The sequence below is a fragment of the Ambystoma mexicanum genome, chromosome 12 (assembly GCF_040938575.1).
Source record: "Ambystoma mexicanum isolate Mex_15411 chromosome 12, UKY_AmexF1_1, whole genome shotgun sequence".
Classification (NCBI taxonomy): domain Eukaryota; kingdom Metazoa; phylum Chordata; class Amphibia; order Caudata; family Ambystomatidae; genus Ambystoma; species Ambystoma mexicanum.
This window is the reverse complement of record NC_090936.1, coordinates 583,005,643-583,025,764: the sequence shown is the minus strand read 5'-3', so window position 1 is coordinate 583,025,764 and position 20,122 is coordinate 583,005,643. Positions and strand designations below refer to the sequence as shown.

General features: G+C 43.9%; 1 protein-coding gene across 2 annotated transcripts in view; it reads right to left on the bottom strand.

Moving 5' to 3' along the window:
• Nucleotides 1–20,122, bottom strand: part of TCIRG1 (T cell immune regulator 1, ATPase H+ transporting V0 subunit a3) — a 177,339-nt gene that overhangs the window by 69,762 nt on the left and 87,455 nt on the right. For both annotated transcript variants that reach the window (XM_069628935.1, XM_069628937.1), the window contains exons 11-13: nucleotides 6,403–6,542; nucleotides 4,682–4,839; nucleotides 3,044–3,134 (exon numbers count right to left, since the gene is read on the bottom strand). In XM_069628935.1, the coding sequence (XP_069485036.1) occupies nucleotides 3,044–3,134; nucleotides 4,682–4,839; nucleotides 6,403–6,542 (389 nt within the window). The remainder of the gene's footprint in view (nucleotides 1–3,043; nucleotides 3,135–4,681; nucleotides 4,840–6,402; nucleotides 6,543–20,122) is intronic.

The window sequence follows — 20,122 nt, the reverse complement described above, 5'->3', positions numbered from 1 at the left end:
CCTTGAGACAAACTCTCTTATTCTAAAGCTGCTCTGAATTTGGAAGTTGCTCAACCCATCAGATGTTCAGCCATGTCCTTCCTTTGCTTCTATTTAAGTGATATTTCAGAAATCCAATCCGTGTGCATTCTACCTTGATTGGTAAGATGTTTGAAGCAGACCTTTTTGGTACATAAATCTCCCCTGGAGAAGTGGCTTCCACAATCCTGCAAAATACTAAATGGATTTGTAAAGGAGTAACAAAAGATCCTGTTCCTGCCAAACACTTGCTTTGATCGGCTGTATCAAGGCGTATACTCTGCGGGTTGACAAGGCTTTGCACATGTAGGATGATGGCAGCGCTGGATGTTCGTTCTTTCACCAACCTCTTGGGACCACTTGAGTGTGAAGGTGTTCAGTTTCACAAAGGCATTACTCTCAATCCACTATTCGACTGAGAGTCAGGATGAGGCACATGGCTAGTTGCCAAGCCTTACGTGGGTAACCCCAGGAATCACTGCTCTCCCAATGAAATATGGCAGTTCCTACCCAGGAACTGGGGGAAAGCAACCCAGAGTAGAACAATATCAAACTAAGTCTCTAACAATCTCCTCTGTGTCACCCTCTCTACTTCTCTCCAGTCATTACAAAAGAAGTTGAAAACATCATCACTGGACTAAAACCTTCAAAATGCCAGGGAGATACATGCTCAGCTTCACTTATTAAGGAAGGAGCAAAAGTTCTAGCTTCATTCATCACTGCCTTGATTAACTCATGCTCAGTCCCTAACAATCTTAAAGAGGCATGGGTTGTGCCTCTCCTCAAAAAACCTAATCTAGACCCAAACATACCTACCAATTACAGACCTATAACAGTCCCATTCCTCTTAAAAATACTAGATAGAGCGGCCTATCTACAAATACTAAAACATCTGGAGGACAACAACCTTCTGGGCCTGCATCAATCCGGCTTCAGACTCAGGCACAGCACTGAAACGGACCCTCCTGGATCTAAAAATCCAAATGGATGAAGCCAAAGAGAAAGGCTCTGGCCAACCTCTTATTGTTGGACCTCTCAGCAGCGTTGGATCTCGTTGACCATCAGATCCTTACCAAACATTTAACCACAGCCGCATCGTTCTCTCCGAACGCCGCTAGTTATATCCAATCCTTTCTTTCAAACAGAACATCAAGGGTATTTGCACCTACAGCATCTGCTGATCTAGTACCCATCTATTGTGGAGTCCCACAGGGTTCTTGCGTTTCACCCACACTCTACAACATTTTCAAAAAGCACCTCTTTGATCGTTTTGATAGCCTGGGTGTCACCTACACTAATTATGTGGATGACACCAATGTCCTCATTACGCTCTCTGGCTGCTATGACAAAGAATTTAAAAGTTAAAGGAAATTTACTTCGAAATTCAGGCGTGGATGGCCGCCCACAGCCTGTGTCTAAGCGACGACAAGACGGAGATTCTGATCATTGGATCTCAAGTTCGTCTAAACAAACTTGATACACGATACAAGACTTTCAACATTGATGAAACCATCATTAAAGTTGCCAATTAGGTCAAAACTCTAGGCGTCTACTTAGACTCTACTCTCTCCCTCAAAAAACAAGTCAATACCACAGCTTCAACTACAGCATATACCAACAAACTGATCAATGCCTGCAAACCTTACTTCTCTACTAACAGTTGCCTTACGCTCGCCTGGGCATTGATTTTATGCAAGTTGGACTACTCCAATACTTATTCTTGGTCTCTACCGAACGCAACCTGAATAAATTATAAGTCCTTCAGAACAATGCACTCAGGTCTGCGTTAAATATCCCACGTTGTAATCACATCTCTGCCATTAGAAGTGACATACACTGGCTCCCAGTGCGTGGCAGAATCTCTCTGTGTACGCCAGTCATCACGCATAAATGCGTGTCAAATACAGCCGCTAAATATCTGGCGGACAAATTCACTAGGAACCTACCATCCAGACCTACAAGATCCTTCTACGCACACTGTCAACATCCCCAAGTACAAACTGAAAACTGCAGGTGGGTCCGGCATCCCTGTGCTAGCTGCAAAGCGCTGGCACTCCCTCCCTATGGCTATCAGGGCTGAACCTTCTTTTTGAACTTTTAGATCTAAAGTGAAAGCATGGCTCCTTGCCCAGCAACACTAAACTTAACTCTTACTATGTCCACCCCTTGTACTCGCCACCTACTTCTCTGTTGTGCCGACCCTACCACTTTTATTTATATGGCCTGTATTAGGCCAGTGCTTGGGGCCTCAAGTCTGGCTCTTGGTCCCAATACTGTGGATTCACCCCCTATGCAGTTTTACTGACCATGTTGTAACCTTTGTTGACCATCATGTAGCTGGCTCCTACGGCTAACTGTCAATTGCTCTTCAGCTGCTGCTGCCTTTTGTATTTATTCCGTTGTTGGCACGTTGACCTTTGTAATCCATGTCAACAAGCCTTCGGTCAACTATCTCTTTGTGTATGTTCCTGTACCAATCAACTATGTTCAAGCGCCCAGATATCTTGGGGATAGGTGCGCTCTACCAATAATAAACTAAGTGTTCAATCTTCACAAAATATAGTTGCAGAACTGTACACTGGTGTCTGGGAGCCAGAAAGTGGTAGGAGATAGAACAACAAACTATTAATTCCAGTGAAGACAGGCATCCTTTATTTGTTTCACAAGCATTAAAACATCCCTGCACAGACTTAGTTATAAGTACTGCTGCAGAGCTGGAAGGCTTGTTGCAAGTGAAATCTCTAGGTCTCATCATTGACCCTACACAGGCCTGAACTGACCTATGAAAACGATGACCAGAGCAGCCAAATAAGAGATGTGCAAAAAGCAGCACACTTTTAGAGCCAGTGTTTTCACCCCATTAAGGCTAAGAAACCATTTCATCATTACGCCAAGAGCCCATTTGTTTTCTTCATCTTGGGGGCAGCGGCTGGGGGAGCTCACAGCACCTGCAGGCCCTGGCTGCCCCTTCAGCAGGATAACGCAGTAAGCAAATGATTGACAGTGTAGAACGTGGGCAACTCACCGGATCAATACCGAAGGGGTACGGTCCTATGAAGACACCAGCGATGTTAGGATCCAAGGGTGGCGGTGGGTTTGCAGCCAAGTCTGCTAAACTGAGTAATAAAGGACAGAAGTTATAGTCTGCATGTCAGCGACAAATGGCATCAGCTGCAAAGCAGCCACAATGAATGTCACCAGCTACAGGTCAGTCACAATATTATCTGTCACCTGTCTATCAACATAGAACACCACTTGCTGCAAAGCAAAATAATAAGCATGACAGCCGTTATAAACGTCGCTAACAACCGATCAGCCGCAAGGAACACCACCGGCTGCAAAGCATAACCACAGCTAAAATGAATATCACCAGCTGCATATAAGCACAATGCTATAATCTGCATATCAACCGCAAGCAACACTACCAGCAGAAAAGCAGAATAATGATGATAGCTATAACTAATTTTGTATTTGTATTTTATTTTATTTTATTTATATACAACATGATACAAAAAACAATAACAGTGGAAGCAACTTACAATAATGAATCAGTCCAACAAAACAGTGAGAAGAGCAATTAAACTGGAGGGAAGAGGGGAAGCAAAGCAGTAGAACTGAGAGGGAGAGGGAGGAGGAGAAGAGGGAGTGAAGGGAAGGGGAAAAGGATGGGAGTGGGGAGGAGGGAGAGAGGAAGGAAGGAGGGGGGCTGGAGGGGGAAGGGGTTTCATGGTGGAGAAGGAGAGATTTAAGGGATGTGCGGAATGAGGAGAAGGAAGGATGCCACTAGCGCCACTAGCGGCTCATTTCTGGTTTCAACTTTGTAAAACAATTACTGGAAACTTGGGGCGTGCACCAAAAAACGCATTCCTACTAATGTGCATTAATTGTAAATCATGCCAATCCTGTAAGATCATCAAAGCGTGCACAATGGCACTTTCTGTGCACCCGTGAGCCAAAGTCTGGGTGCTGCCACTTCTTACTAGCTATGTCAATTAGTGCCCAGATCTGGGAATCTTCCCATTTTGGAAACATTGGAGGAGGCAGTGCTTTTGCAATATTCAATTAATGTGCGGGCAAGTGGCATGTTAAGACCCCAAGGGAAAAGCTGTGTACGGAGGCATAATGTACACATGGGGTGCTTAAGAATGTCCAGTTTAGATAGGTTAGGAGCACATGCATCTTTAACTAGGGAATATATGAAATTTACAAACCAGCTAAGAGAGGAGGAAGAGACAGGTTAGGAGAGAAGGTCACAAAGAGGGGCAAAGTCACAGCAAACATGCACACAAGGTTTATGAAAGAAGTCCTGACCAAAGGCAGAATGAAAGACAACATCAAAGAGATGAGTCCGGTGAGGAACAGAAGGAAGATAAGGAAGGAAAGTAACAGACAAGAACCACATCAGGGGGTTGGGGGAAACGGGAAGGATGACACTAAAGAGAAAATATAGAAGTAGACACAGAAACAGGAAAAAGGGAGTGTGCAGCGAGAAAAGACACTAGACATAGGAGAAAGAACAATACAATGAGACAGACACACAAGGATAGTGTCAGAAGGAGGGATCAAAAAATAAGGGGCAAATTAGTAAAGCGAGTCAGACAGAACGAAAGAGTCAGAGCAATAGCTTCACAATGATATAGACAGAAACTGAGTGGTGACTCACGTCCAGTTCTTGGCTTCAGCCATCGCGGACACATTCCAGCCCGAAGGAAAGATGGTGGTGGCTTTGCTGAAGCACTCATTGTAAATGAAGCCGGTGTAGATGGAGAAAAGGCCCATCATCAGGATCAGGTACCGCCCCCCGAACATCGTATTCCAGATCTGTGGAAAACAAGGAGTGGGGGTTCAATATTAGAAGAAGTGTCTGTCCGAGGCATCTAGGCTACATGCACTATCCGAACCAAAGGAGAATCTGTCTGAGGCATTCAGCCAATCCGTTCATCAAACCTGAGGAGTAACCATTGAGGGCCTCCAGTCATCCCGCATTATGCACAAAGAGCAGGCATGCTGCCTTAACCCAATATCCAACTGGAGGGTGAGATTTTTCAAGGCAAAAAGCCATACCCCAACCATAAGACCCAGGGACGATATTTTCAAGGCACGCAGACATCCAATCATGGGTCTAATTATACGATCCAGTCAACAACAAACTGGAGCGTTATCTGTCAAATCCAAGCCAATCCCCAAAATCCAATTCCAGGAATGGTCTGTCCAAAGCATCCAGCCAACCCACAACATCTAACCAAGGGTATACCCAAAGCATGTAGCCAACATACAAACTGAGGAAGACGCAATCTAAAACATCCTGCAATATCCATACAATATCCAACTGAGTGCGAGCAATTTTGCACATGGTCACTGTATGAATCAGAGTTAAAAATAAACAAATAAAATCAAGCGTCTAGCCAAGAAGCCTAACCTGATCACGCCTCCGGTGGTCGATCTGCCTAAAGAATTCAACCAATTGGCAATTACCAAACAATTGCCAGACAGGCTTCTAAATATCCAGCAACATGGGGGGAGGGACTGTCCAACGCATTGAGTCAATCCCCAGCAACACACAACCGAGGGACTCTTCAAGGAATCCATCAAACCTAAACATCTAATTAAGGCAAGGGTTTTTTCAAAACACATAGCAGTCTAGGCCTCAAAATGTGCACTAGCTGCAAGCCTCGGGCAAGTGACGATCGTTTGGTGAGTAGAAATTGTGCGCTGTGTGCATGTGGAGAAATGAGGGAACAATTATTCATGCCTAGCAAGTAGCTTTCAATTTACATTTTTACCACAGGTAGCCCCCAAAATGTGTCTGTCAAGGCTAAATGCTGAACCCGATCTCACAAGATGTGAAGTACCTGCCCAAAACCCAATGCCAACCACAAAATATCAATCCAGGGATATACCAAGGAACATAGCCAGCTCCAACATTGGACCAGAGACAGTCTGTCCAAAGCATCCAGCCAGCCCATAACAGCCAAAGAAAGATCTGTGTAGGCATTCAGCCAACGCCCCCAAACAACCTGAGAAGGGGATTATTCAAAGAATAACGAGCACCAAGTAGTGAACCTTTAGGAGGGGCCTGTACAAACCATTTACCAGAACCCCAAACCCCCATAATCATTGCATTTGTAGCAAGAGTAGTCAGTTGTCTGCCATTTCTCCAATACCCACCTCCACATGGTCCAGACAAGCTGCAGATAGCAAATGTGGGAACAGGCTGTTAAAACCTTTCAGTAAATATAAATGTTTATTTCCTAGGGTTACCCGCAATAAGAGATAATGCTCAGGCCCACTGAGAGCCCTTAGTGATGGTAATGATAGCATAGGTGGCATAGTATCTCCACAGGTGGGGGGGGGGGCAGGTTTGCAAGAGCTCGGAAATCTTACCTCGTTCTCAGATTTCTTCATCTTTTTGCTGTTCTCCTCAACAATCATCCAAATGGCAAAGAGAGTCATCAGCAGGCCGTGCCCAACGTCTCCAAACATCACAGCGAAGAGGAATGGGAATGTGATAATGGTATAGGGAGCTGGAAGGTTAGAGAAGAAAAGTGACCAGACAAAGTTGAACTGAGGTTAAATTGAGGTACCGCTCATGTAAGAAGAGCACAGGCAATGAGTACGAGGCAATTCTTTAGGGTTTTATGCATGAGAGTTTCGACAATGCATCAGCTTTAAATTTGGGGCCAGAACGCTGTCACGACAGTAAGCCTGAGCATTTCTTTTTGGGAGTATGAGCCGCACAAGGCAGATAACATTTTAGTTGTGAGGACGCACCATTGTGTTAACAGACATATAACAGAAGGCGAGAGTATCGGTTTCATCACACTGTAAAGATTATTATTCTTTCTAGTTGTTTTGGTTTGGAGTATTAAATTACCGGTATGGGAAAACATCGCTGGGCAAAGTAGTACTTCGTATAAATGGCAGTGTCCAATTAACATGCTGTATGGTGTTGTGGAGTAATTTCTATGATGAGGAAAGGATCATGATAATGGACTTCAGATATTAGTTGCATAGGAGTGTGGGGTTCTGTTGTAGTTCAGTGTCAAACAGGATGTGAAGTGAGATTTTTTCATATTTTTTTGTTTTTTTATTTTTTACAGTTTTATTCATCGTTTATTTTTTATAACTAGCTGACAATGGTCTGCTAAGACTGAAATATGCACATGTCGTGGCTGTAAACGTTGTATTGGTTGCCTAAAATGAAAAAGTCAGTAGGTTTAGAAATTGAAAAACAAAGAATAAAATCTATATAAAACAATTTAGAAAATGTGCAAAAGCGTCTTTCAACTTATGGGTGTGGTACCCAGTGGGTTATATTGTTTCATCGGATGGCAAGTCATTTGTTTGTCATTGTATTTATGCTTAACTTTATCCCTGACCACAAGAAACCACCGAGACGAAAAACGGAAGTTGTTTAAGGTGTGCATGGGCTCAAATAAATATATTATAGGTAGATGATCTAGAGTCAGAGGTAAAGGGAATCTCATACATGCGTTGAAGAGGCATATGATAGAAATGGAAAATAAAGCAGTGAACAGGGGAGGATGGAGGAGAGACGAGGAAATAATGGGATCAACAGAATGAGGGAGGGGAACAGTGGAGGTGGAAAATGTGAACACTAAGAGGCAGTATTCGGGTGGAGTTGTAGTGGTTGCCCTGGAGGGACTGCTGAAGGTGAAATGTGCACAGCGGGACCGGAGAAGAAAGTCCTGTAGAGCGCCAATGGTTCCATCTGCGGAATGAACGAAAATACGATGCAGGTACCGGAGACTCTGCCAAAAGGGGGGAAGCCTTCCCAACAAAAACTGTTTGCTGCAGCTGCACGCTACACCGGTGAGTCAACCAAAAGGAGTAGGGGGTCCCCGGGACGTGCCAACACGATAGTGAACACTTGGTAAGCGTTTTTGAATACCGACCAAGTAGAACTGAAAAGCAAGGGCGAAAATGGTACAATTCTCCTATTATGAGATGTCAGTTGGGGGAAACAAGCATTGCCATAAGCCAAAAGACATTACAGAAGAAACAAAAAGGGCATAGGTTGTATGATTCTAATATGACATGTCAATTTGGGGACACATGGAACAAGCATTGCCAAGAGATATTGAAAGAAAGGTTGACAGACTGAGCTTGAACAAACCCTTGTATATGGGAAACCACTATGGGGGAAGTTGGAGCAAGTAATACCTGAAGTCAACAAAGTTGTATTATTAAAGAAGTGCAACTGTGTTCTATCTAAGAAGAATGTGAATGTTACAGAGAGACGTGATAAGAGCATCAGATAGTGAACCTTTTTAAGAATAGATACCTGGCAGGAACGTACACCACGGTATCTGCAAGAGCCAAAAAGGGAGACATTCCTGGCAGGGGAGTAAAAAAGGATATCAAAAGATTCAGTTAAGACGATTCCTGGGAGGAGAGTATGCCAGGAAACCCATTTATAAGTGGCGTGTTAAAGAGAAACGTTGGGCCTCATTACAAGATTGCTGGTATTCTGGCAGTAAATCTGGCGAAATACCAGCAAACAGAATTGCCGGAAACACCACTTGGTCTGTCAGAATTACCAGCAGATTACAAGTGCTGGCAAGGGCGCTAAATCCCCATTCCATGGAGTCATACAGGACTCCATGTGGGGGATTTTGCCTCCATGTAATAAAGGCAGTTTTCTGTTGGTAGGAGTCAGATTTACTTTCAACACTTAACTGGATGTAAATCCTTATTCCCTACCGGCAAAGTTGCAATTGGCCGGTCCAGTTAAAAGTGTCAGTAAACGTTATTACCAGCCCTTGAACCACCTCCCGGAAACTCAGAATGGAGGCCCGTTAATTCTGTTTTGCCATCCTCAAAAAACTAGGAGAGACTTTTCTTTGTTATATTCAAACTAGGGTTGTGGAAGAGAAACATGTTTTGCCATCCTGAGGAAAGTATTAGGTGAAAGAGAAATTTCCATTGCATTTAATATACAATTATTGAAAAAGAACATTTTGAAAAATGTTCCTCAAATAGCCAGGGGAATGAAGCCAACCCCTGAATGTTAGGCAAGAATTGATGTAGTAACCCTGTGCGAGACTACCCAACACTTGTCCTCTTGGTATTAAGTAACCCACCTTTTGGTATAGGCCTCTACTACACAAGTTGGTAGTGTGACTGAGCAGACAGGCTTATCTCAAGAGGGGTAAATGCGAGCTGTAGCGCTGTAGCAATGAAATGCACTTACAGTCAAGGTTTGTAGTTATACATAATTATTTAAGAGTAGTTTTTGAATAAGCATTCTTTAAAAAGGGCAATGTATGTAACAATCAAATATACTTTAAAATACTTTTCCAGAATCAACACAAAGCTGGTAGATACTCTTTAGCTATGTTTTTTTACACACTTCATACACCCCGCGTTGACTTCACTAACTAGGGCAGTAAAGGCATTTATATATCACTAGTACACTTTGTAGATTCTGAGATTGGTAGAAAGGAAAGGTTAAGGGAAGGGAAAGGGTTAAACAGGTTCTCAGAGTATGTGAGCACTTAAATCTTCCAATGAAGTCTAGACAAAATCCTTTAGCAGCAATAATAGTTAAAAACCAATATATCACCTCTGAGGGACAGTAAATATCAAAGTCAAATGGACTAATAGAGTCAGCAGCGAGCCAAGAAACCCCAAGTCAATTGGAGCAGCCTATGGAGCAGAGGCACTTCTTAGATAGCAAAGACTTGCACAAAGTTATTGCGTTTGTTGAAGAAAAATCACTGTAGGGTCACAAGCTGTACACTTGTAAAGGGTAGAGCTGAAATCAACTTTAGCAAAGCAGCTACTTCAAGTCTCAACTGAGAAGAGCAAGGCTAAAAGCCACTGTGGTAAGTACCCCAAGTCAGAGCAATACCTTTGGTTAGAAGAGATGTCCAGCTGGCTTCTGTCTGGCTGCAGTGATGCAGGATCCTGTGTTCCTGGGCCTCAGTCGTGGGGTCAAGAGGGAGGACGCCCGAGGACTCCTGCGGCAGCAATTCGGGGGTCAGTGGCATCTACAGGCTCTTTTCAGATCACCGGCACTTTGCGATTTCAGTGCTCGGTAAACAGCACCACTGCGGATTTTGGACACTGGTTGGGCTTCCTTCACTCCTTGAGTCCTGCACTCTGACGAGGGCACTCGAGTTCTGGTCGCCCTGCTTTAGGGAGGGTCCTTGGGAGACTGCTGGAGCTTCTGGCCCGATTGCAGACGTTGCACTCGACTACGGATTTCTCGACCCATAGCACTCGGTTCCTGTGGCAGCAAAGAAGTACAGCCAGTCGGGGAAGGTGGTCCAGTGGAGTTCCTCTCAGGGTTAGTTGGTCCCACTAACCCAAGGGAAGAGGCGTCTCTTCCGGAGCTTCTCTCGTCGATCAGAAAAATGAGTTTCAGCACAGCAGCAGGGTTCACCAGGCAATTCAAAGGTCCAAAAGGATGCAGCAAGCTTTTTTCATGGTTTTGTCGGGTTGTTCTTCCCAGTGGTCCTCTGTCTTCAGTCCCAAAACCCTCACCTTTTAAGCAAGTTTCTCCCATTCATGCACAGCCTAGCTGTCACTCAAACAGCAAGGTGGCTGTCCTGGAAGGACAGCCAGCCAGCCAATCAGGACTAGGTGCATTCAGTCATTCCTAAAGACAAAGGTCAGGGGAGTTTCAGGCCCCCCCTTACTTCCTGCCCTTCAGACACACTGGGCCAGAGGCAGGTTTCAATACTGAAGCCTTCCAAAGGCAATACAAACAAAGGGCTCAAACCTGGCTTGGCGCGCAGAGTGAAACCCAAGGAAGACTGCAAAACCAGATAATTGGAGAAAAAAAGACCGGGCCATTTTCACAAAATGGTCACACGTGGGTGCTATACTGCAGCCGAGGATTCAGCCTGTGGTAGGAAAGCACAATGGTAGGAAATTAAACCACTGCCACCAGCCATTTAAAGTCGAGAGGGTAACATAACCAATGTTAAATGAGTAGATAGGAAAATGGGCTAAGTAAACCCCCAGAACTCCACACAAGATGGTGTATGCTGGACCTACAAAGAGAAAAGGTAAGTAAAGCCAATTTCACTTTACTATTCTTGGGAACAGTAGTTCACACAAGAAAATGTATTTAAACCTTATGAGAAATCTATAGGATTTCTCTGTGGCACTGCACTGAAGGTGCTTTGTCAGCATACAAAAAGGTAGATATGGAGTTTGTCAGACTCCAAAAACAAAGGAAACAACTAATCCAAATCAGGTCAAAACACATTAGCGTGAGAAAAAAGGCTCACTAACTCCAGGGTTAAAATTAAACAGTCCTGAAGTCCAGCAAAAGAGCTGGGGGTCTTTAAGGTTGAAAAGAATTAGCACAGAACTGATAATTCTCCCTAACACTGGACACAAGGAATATTTTGTTGGAGTTAGAGGTTTACGTTATTGCACATTTTCGTTGAATTGAAATTAGAAACATTTACCTTGCACCATTTGATTGTGTATGCTTGTATGAGGGTCAGATTTAGTTTGGACACACGGATAGCCTGCTTTAGTTTTAGTTTCATAGAAAGGGACATTTGCTTTAGGACTGGGAAAGTTAGGCCTTTATCCAAACCCCTTTCTGTTTATAAAATGGCTGATGTTGATAATATTACCACTTTGTGTCGGCCTCTCATTTCTGACCCCTCAGTGTGCACAACACATCCACGTGTTTGGGGCATGAGGCTGCATCATGGAAGTTATTGATGGTGAGGATGCTGGTTTATAGTGTTTGTGCAACATCATCCAATTTGTTTAATTGAGAATCTTGGAATAGATTGTGGATGCAGCTTCATCAATGTGATTTATAGTAACTATACAAGCCTAAACGGTGTTCGCAGCTTCATAAAAGTTATCTACGACGACCATAATGGTACAGAATGTGGTGTGACGGGGTCAGAAATGCGAGACAGACACAAAAGTAAGTTTCTTTCAAAGTTTGCCATGTATTCAAATTATAAAGCTGTCTTGGTAAATGCCTAACTTTCCCTAACCTAACAGAGGTACCTACCTAGCAAGCTAAAATGAAAGAAATTACCTAGTGGCCACAATACCTCTGCCCCTCACACTTATATATATATATAATATGGCTGACTTTTGGTTCAACAGTTTTGTAATTCAAACTCAAATATTCTTGGAAAAATTCCTTACGACCAGGGTTGTATTCCCTTCCCCTGGATCAATTCAGTAATATTCAGATTATAGTTCTGTTTCAACAAAGTTCAGTTCAAAGAATTAGAAGAGTCTTTTTCATGCACAGAGACTTTCTTAGAGAAACAAACAATACGCTTTTCACCGCAGCTGGTGGACAATTCATCAAACTCAATGTCTTTCAAAATAACTCTTGCAAGCAAGATTAACTTTCTCCCCCAAAATACAGGTTTCCAAAACTAAATGCAATTGTTATGTTATCATATAAAACTTTCCTAAAAAGAAAACCTATTGTCAAGACGGCACGATACTCTTCCTCAATACTTCATGAAATAGAGCACTTTTGCCAGGATGGCGCAAAAAGCAGCTTGTCTAGTTAATGTTACTGCTTGCTAATAATTGATGAAGTACAGAAATTCTCTTAATTCAACAAATGTTCTTTCCACATATATTTCTACCACCATTATAGCAAACCATCTTCTTTCCTGGTCCATTCGCCTGCAAGATTTACTACTATTAGCTATTTCCTGGTATACCAGCCTACCAGGAAGAAGATGCCTACAACTAACTTCAAACTGTAGGGTAGTATCAGTTCCAATTATAATTGTCTCCAGAGTCTTGGTTCTCTCTAGGCTGGACGACTGCAACATCCTCTTTCTCAATCTGCCTTCCTCTACTCTCCGCCCTCTGCAACTAATCCAGAACAGGACTGCAAGACTTGTCCTTGGCCTCAAGCCCAAGGACTGTATCTCTACAGCACTGAAATCTCTCTACTGGCTCCCAATTGCTGCAAGGATCAAGTTCAAGAACATCTGCATTGTCCACAAGGCTTTCTGGAGTCGGGGGCCACACTACATCCACTCTCATCCAAAATACCTTCCTTCTCGAGCCTTTTGCTCAAGATGCTTCTCCAGACAGAGAGGGGGGGAAGTGGGGGGTATATCCCTCTCCTCTGCAGATGCCCATCTCTGGAATGGACTCCTGGCCCCTCTCAGACATGAACCGGACCACCTGAAATTGCAGCGGAAGCAGCTGAAGACCTTCTTTTTCTTCTCTGCTTTCTCTCACTGTCTCGCACTCTCCTCTGCTGGCCTACCCGTCTGCTGCGCCGACTGGTTGCTTGACTACCCTCAGAGTCTCACTGGGTACCTCTGGGTCCTCCATGACCAGTCTCCTCTGCACGGCCTCTGGGTGTCACAGGTTTCCCCCCATCTCACCTGTCTGTGTTCTTTCTTCGATGGAGTCTTCCTGCGCACAGTGCGGGTCTTGTATAACCCTGTGCGAATGTCCTCGGGTTCCAGCGTGCGTTCAGCTTCCCGAGTCCTGGATCGTTCAGGATGTCCGGGAAAGTCCTGGAAAACAGTGAAGCGTGTACTCGGAAGCGAGTACACAGAGATCCGGGATGCAAGAGAGGGCAAAAGGGAAGGAATGAATGTGGAGGTAACAATAGGGGACCAAGAGCTAGGAATCAAGAAGTTAACAAGAGCGAACTACGGCAGCACACGTCTGGCCACTGTAAGCGGTAGCGTTGAGACCTGCAGAGCCGCGGGGGTGTGTCTGTTTTATAGAACGTGATGCGTACGACGCGGAAACTGGTAAACAGCGTTCCGCATTCGGTGGCCATGTTGGGAGTACTGCTGAGTGTAAGCCTCTATGGGTCAGGGACCAGGAAGTCCAGAATGGACGAGTCTGATGGTTCATGACAGCATGCCTCCTCCCAAGGCCTGTTCCTCCGGGTTTGCCGGGGTGTATAAGGTGGTACCTTTTGAGTAATCTGGGGCATTAAGGTTTGAGAATGGCTCCAATGGCGTAGTTGGAGGCATCCGTCTCCACTATGGAAGGTCGATCAATGTCAGGTTGAGCCAAGATGGGGGCTTGTGTAAACTCCGATTTCAATTGTTGGAAGGCTTCATCTTGGGCTGCTGACCAAAGAAAGGGAGTATCCTTCAACAGTGTAATGATCGGTTGAACTATCTCCGAGAAGGAAGGTATGAATTTCCGGTAAAAGTTGGAAAGCCCCAGGAAGGATTGAATCTGTTTCACGGTGGTTGGGACTGGCCAGGATAGTATGGCTTTTACCTTTTGAGTGATCCATTCTGATTCCTTCTGGACTAAGGACAAATCCTAGATAGTGAACAGTAGAGACATGGAATAGGCATTTCCCGGGTTTAGCCAGGAGCTTATGTTCACGTAACCGCGGTAGGACTGCCTTAACATGCTTTTCATGGTTAAAATGGTCCTTGGAGTATATCAGAATATCATCCAGGTAAACTATGACGAAGAGGAACAGCATATCGGAGAACACCCGGTCCATGAAACGTTGGAAGACCGCCGGGGCATTGGCGAGTCTGAAGGGTACACCAGGTATTCAAAATGTCCAAAGGGTGTTCTAAAGGCGGTTTTCCATTCGTCACCCTCCTTTATACGGATTAGATGGTAGGCACCTCTGAGATCCAATTTCGTGAAGACTACAGCTCCTCTCACTGCTTTCAGGATATCCGAGATTAAGGGTAACGGGTAGCGGTCTTTGAGGGTACATTGGTTTAAACCACGATAATCAAGACAAGGCCTAAGCTCCTTGGTATCTTTCTTGGGGACAAAAAACAACAAAGCTCCCGTGGATGGTCGTATGGTGCCATTTTCTAGGTTGGTATCCAAGTATTCTCGAAGGGCCTTTTTCTCTGGCTCAGATAGAATGAACATCCTTCCAAAAGCAATCACTGCTGAAGGTTCAGTATCAATAGCACAGTTTTCCGGTCTGTGAGGGGGTAGAGACTGAACAATGGCAGTTGAAAACACATCAGTGTAATCCTGATAGGCCCGAGGGACCTGGATAATATTTGAGACTGTGAAGGGGCCTTGCTGTTTTGGCGGCGTACCTTCTGGGGATGTTGATGAGGAATCCAGGGATAGACAATGAGACATACAATGTTCGGAACCAAGAAACAAGGATCCTGCTGCCCAGTTGATGTATGGGTTGTGCTTCTGCAACCAAGGCATACCCAGTACCATTGGATAATGGGCAGACTTTATGATGTCAAATTTGATCGCCTCTCGATGATGGTTTATGGAGAGCTGGATCTCTTTGGTTTGTAGGGTTATGGGTCCTGAAGAGTGGGGTCTTCCATCGATAGCCTCTACAGGCTGCATGATGCCTCGAGTTTCATATGGAATGTGATGGGTAGTGACCCAGTCTTGATCTATAAATATCCCTATGGCCCCACAATCCACCAATGCCAAAATGGGGTAAGTATCTTTCTTGGATGGCGATAGAAAGGCCTGCAAGATCACAAGATTGCTTTGTCCAGGAGAGTTCAATGATGGAATAGATGTGGAGCAAACATCTCTCTCCCGAAGCTGTGCTCCAGGAGGAGCTAAGGGACATTCTCTTACAAGATGTTTATCTGAGGCACAATACATACACAGCCTAGTGTGAATCCGTCGCATTCTTTCTTGCGGGGATATGGGTCCACGGAAGGCCCCCAGTTGCATAGGTTCTGGGTCTGTAGTGGGGGCAGGACTGGGCTCAGGTTTAGAGGAAGGTTCTATGGAGGCCTTTTGGCAAGGCACTTTAGTCTTCTTCTTTTCCGACTTCCTTTCCTGGATATGGAAGTCTATTTGTAAAAAGAGGTCCATAAGAGCCTGGAAGGAACCTGGGCAAGCTACCCTAGCTAGCTCATCTTTTATTTCCTCATTCAATCCTCTTCGAAAAAGGGTAAAGCAGGCCTCCGAGGACCAATCTGCTTCCTTGACCAGTTGCTTAAAGCGTGTCACATAGGTCAGCATATCCTGGGAACCTTGTTGGAAATCCAGTAGTCATTCCTGGGCACTGTAGATCTGTTCTGGGCGGTCAAACATGGTCTTTAGAGCCTGTACAAACCCATCATAGTCATCCAGGAGGGCATCTCCAGAATTAACCAAGGGCGTAGCCCAAGTTAACGCATTCCCGGAAAGATGCGAAATCATAAAGCCCACCTTTGCCCTGGGGGTAGAGAAGTAATAGGGCTTAAGGGTAAAGTGGACTAAAAACGAATCAAGGAATCCGCGAAGGTTTTTTGATGAACCATCATATTTATCCATTACTCCGCCCAGCAATACACTTTCCTTGGTCGTGGAATCACGTGACAGGACTAATTGTTTTAATGCGGCATTCTTGGCTTTGTGATTCTGAACTTCTGTTGTTAACTCCTGCATCCTGCGCATGAGGTCTTGGACTGCCGCCTCCATGTCCGTATCAGTTTCAGTTTCAGTTTGTTGGCGTCTCAATCTGTCACAGGTTTCCCCCCTTCTCACCCGTCTGTGTTCTTGCTTCGATGGAGTCTTCCTGCGCACAGTGCGGGTCTTGTATAACCCTGTGCGAATGTCCTCGGGTTCCAGCATGCGTTCAGCGTCCCGAGTCCTGGATCGTTCAGAATGTCTGGGAAGTCCTGGAAAAGAGCGAAGTGTGTTCTCGGAAGCGAGTACACGGAGATCCTGGATGCAAGAAAGGGCAATAGGGGAGGAATGAATGTGGAGGTAACACTAGGGGACCAGGAACTAGGAATCAAGAAGTTAACAAGAGCAAACTACGGCAGCACACGTCTAGCCACTGTAAGCGGTAGCGTTGAGACGCGCAGAGCTGCGGGGCATGTCTGTTTTATAGAATGTGATGCGTACGACACGGAAACTAGTAAACCGCGTTCCGTGGCCATGTTGGGAGTACTGCTGAGTGTAAGCCTCTATGGGTCAGGGACCAAGAAGTCCAGAAGGGACGAGTCCGATGGTTCATGACACTGGGCCTATCGCACACTTTGGGGCTGTAACTGTAACCCTTCAGTCCCCTGCCTCCTTGCACTTACCCAGAGCCGTGCTGTCCTGGCTGCACTTCCCCCTTCCCTCTACCTGGCACTACCCCCCCTTCCCGTCCCCCTGCACTTTGCATTGTCACACTTGCAGGATCTGTATGACCCAAGGCCTAGTAAGATCGTTTGTCTTGTCCTCCCTCCGTCTTCTCTCCCTTGTCTCATCGCACCTAGAAACACTGGTGTACAGACGCGTTATAAATGACATAGCATAGCAAACCACTAACATGCATCAAACAATATGTAGTTCCACATGATGTTAGGCTTGTCACAAAGCTCCAGCCCGTAAGTTAGACGTGGTTGTAGATCCAATAAATATTAAGTTCAATAGGAATAATTTCTTGATAAATCACATTTTATCTTTAATTGTCTTGATGCCAATTAACAAATGCCCAATATGCCAACAGGTGCTTCGCCCATACCCCGGTCCTTCTCAAGGCTGGCATGTTTATAAACAATTGTTGTAGAACTTATAATTGTCAACATACAAGTAATATGTATCAAACAATATGCAGTTATGCATGATATTATGATTGTCACATAATGCAATAAGACTGAATCAGCAATAATTGACAAAAATAAACAATGAGAAAATAAAGAAAAAAGGGTGAAATAAGGGATTGGCACGGGGAAGGGTATTAAGGTTAGGTAGAGAAAACAGAAAGATACATGGTTTCCAAAAAATATCATTTTAAAATATTGGCTTACTGACAATTAAGAAATTGTGTATTTTACAGTGACTTGCAATTTCTTTCAAAATTCACCTGAGTGAACCCAAACGCCAAATAAAAAATACCCTTGTGTTTTTATCACATAATAAGTGCACACCATTGCCGTGTACATAGGGGCCTCAGATTACATTATTGTTATCTGAGAGAGCTCCATATACGTGAAGACGACAATGACAAAGAGATAGTTATTCTCATGCGTGTCATAGTTGCTGCCCATTTATTCTCGGCTACACTGAACCTTGAGTTTATTAAATCACCATTGCGACTATCGTAATGCTACCACTATTGGTCAACTTATCAGTGCCCTTAATGATTGCGAACATATTTCGCTGCTTTGCTGCCCACCTTATTTTAGAATCATCCTTCTATGGGAGTAATTCCCCAGAATGTATTTGTTCAAGTGGTGATCCCTGTGCTTGCAAGGTAAAGGATATGAAAAGTCCTTTTCATATCACAGTAGAACTGTATTAGCAACCTTGCTGTGACAAATATCAACTTACTGCGTTATTCTACATACTGCTATTAATAGTGTATCCTTATTTTACAAGCTGCATCGGATTAACATTATATACTTTATCAATATGATAGCACACTGATTTAGTGCTTCAAACGCCATTATTCACAATGTTTGCAAAGATTTTTGCTAACCTTATTTATGCATACCTATTTACAGAGTGCTGATGCACAAAGAACTCCAGAGTCAGTTCCCTGTGTTACTGAAGGGCTTGTTACCCTATTAGCGTCCCGTGTGCTGTTAACTACGGGTACCATTTTGAATTTGTTTATTTATACTAGTAAATGCTGCGATGTCACTCAGAGCATCTGGCATCATACGTTCTGCCGTTAGCGTTACGGGTTGAAAGCCGGATAAAATCTGCATAAAAGCGATCTTTAAAGCCATACTTTTTGCAAAAGTTATAAATGTTATTCCAAGTTAACCAAATCTCTGTGTTTGGTGGCATTATCTATCCTGAAATATATTGTTAAAGGTCCTGCAATTTAAATGAAAAAATGTGGTTGGACAATCACACAACCCCTTTCTTATTCTTGCAATTATTTAATGGTCTGCAATGGATTTTGTTGAGAATGATTGCATCGCTCCTCTATTCAATGAGCATCACCCAGAGTATGGGATTAGTAATTCATCCGATCCTTGCATTTACAAAATGGTAAATTTACCACCCTGCGCTTAATGATCTTGGTAATATCGGAACTTGACTTGATCTTATGTCTCGTTTCTACCATAGTATATGGTTGGTAGATTCCATACTTTCTCCTCCTCGCGGCTGTCTGGCGAGAAACATTCACAGACAAAAAACGCACTCATCAATATATCAACATGCTATTTAAACAAGGAACAATAAAATAAATAATGATATCGAGTGTGGAACCTTGTTAAATGGTACTTACAAAAGTACTTTGAACCTTATTACATGTACCAGGTCAAATTGATAAGAGAAAGATATTAGCATGATCAATAAATTCGAGAATACATAACATTACAAATGCAGTTTCCAAAAAAAACCATCTCATGGTCACTATTGATGTACGCATTTTACATACAAGCTTTGCTTCAATTTGCCTAAATCTGCACTCCCTGTCTCCTCCTCTCTTGCCCAAGGTAACATTTTGTAAACCTATGAACTTCAGAGCCCGCTTTTCATCCATTTGGTGTGAGTTTTGCCAATGCACTACCACTGAGAATTTGGGATCTTGGCCCCCGATAGTGGCTATTTGCTCACAAATCCAAATTCTATGTTCTCTTGTTGTACTGCCTATATAAATCTTTGTGCATATACATATAATGGCATTTACCACAAATTTAGATTTGCAACTGATCATGTAATTGTAGTGGTCCACGTGGGCGGGAGCGGTGCTCCTATACTTCTTTTAAATTAGGTTTTACTGTTCCTATACTTTTATTTTAAAAAGAAACCGTTCTGTAATGGTTTCATTTTAAAATAAAAGTGGGGGAAGAAGTTGAAACATGCACTTACAGTGCACTGAACGTTGCCCTAAACAGCAAGAGCATGCGTTTTGGCATTTGTATTGTGCATTGGAGGGGGGGTGGCGATGAGGTTTGTGGGGAGCAGTGCAGGTCAGTAGGGAACATAGTCCCACTACTTCTTGTCGTACATTTCCATCACTGTGTAATTGATGCCCACTTTAATTAAGGAAATCCTTGTGATGTGAGGGGTCAGAAATCTGAGGCGGACCATGTTGTGAAGTTTACTCAACAAATTCCATTTTACTGCATGAAAAGTTTGGATGAGGGTATCCCTACCCTGATGAGGATTTTCCTGCCTAAAATATACTAAAGGAAACGTTCAAACCAAGGCCATCTGCCCCCCACACCTATACATACAACAAATAAATAAG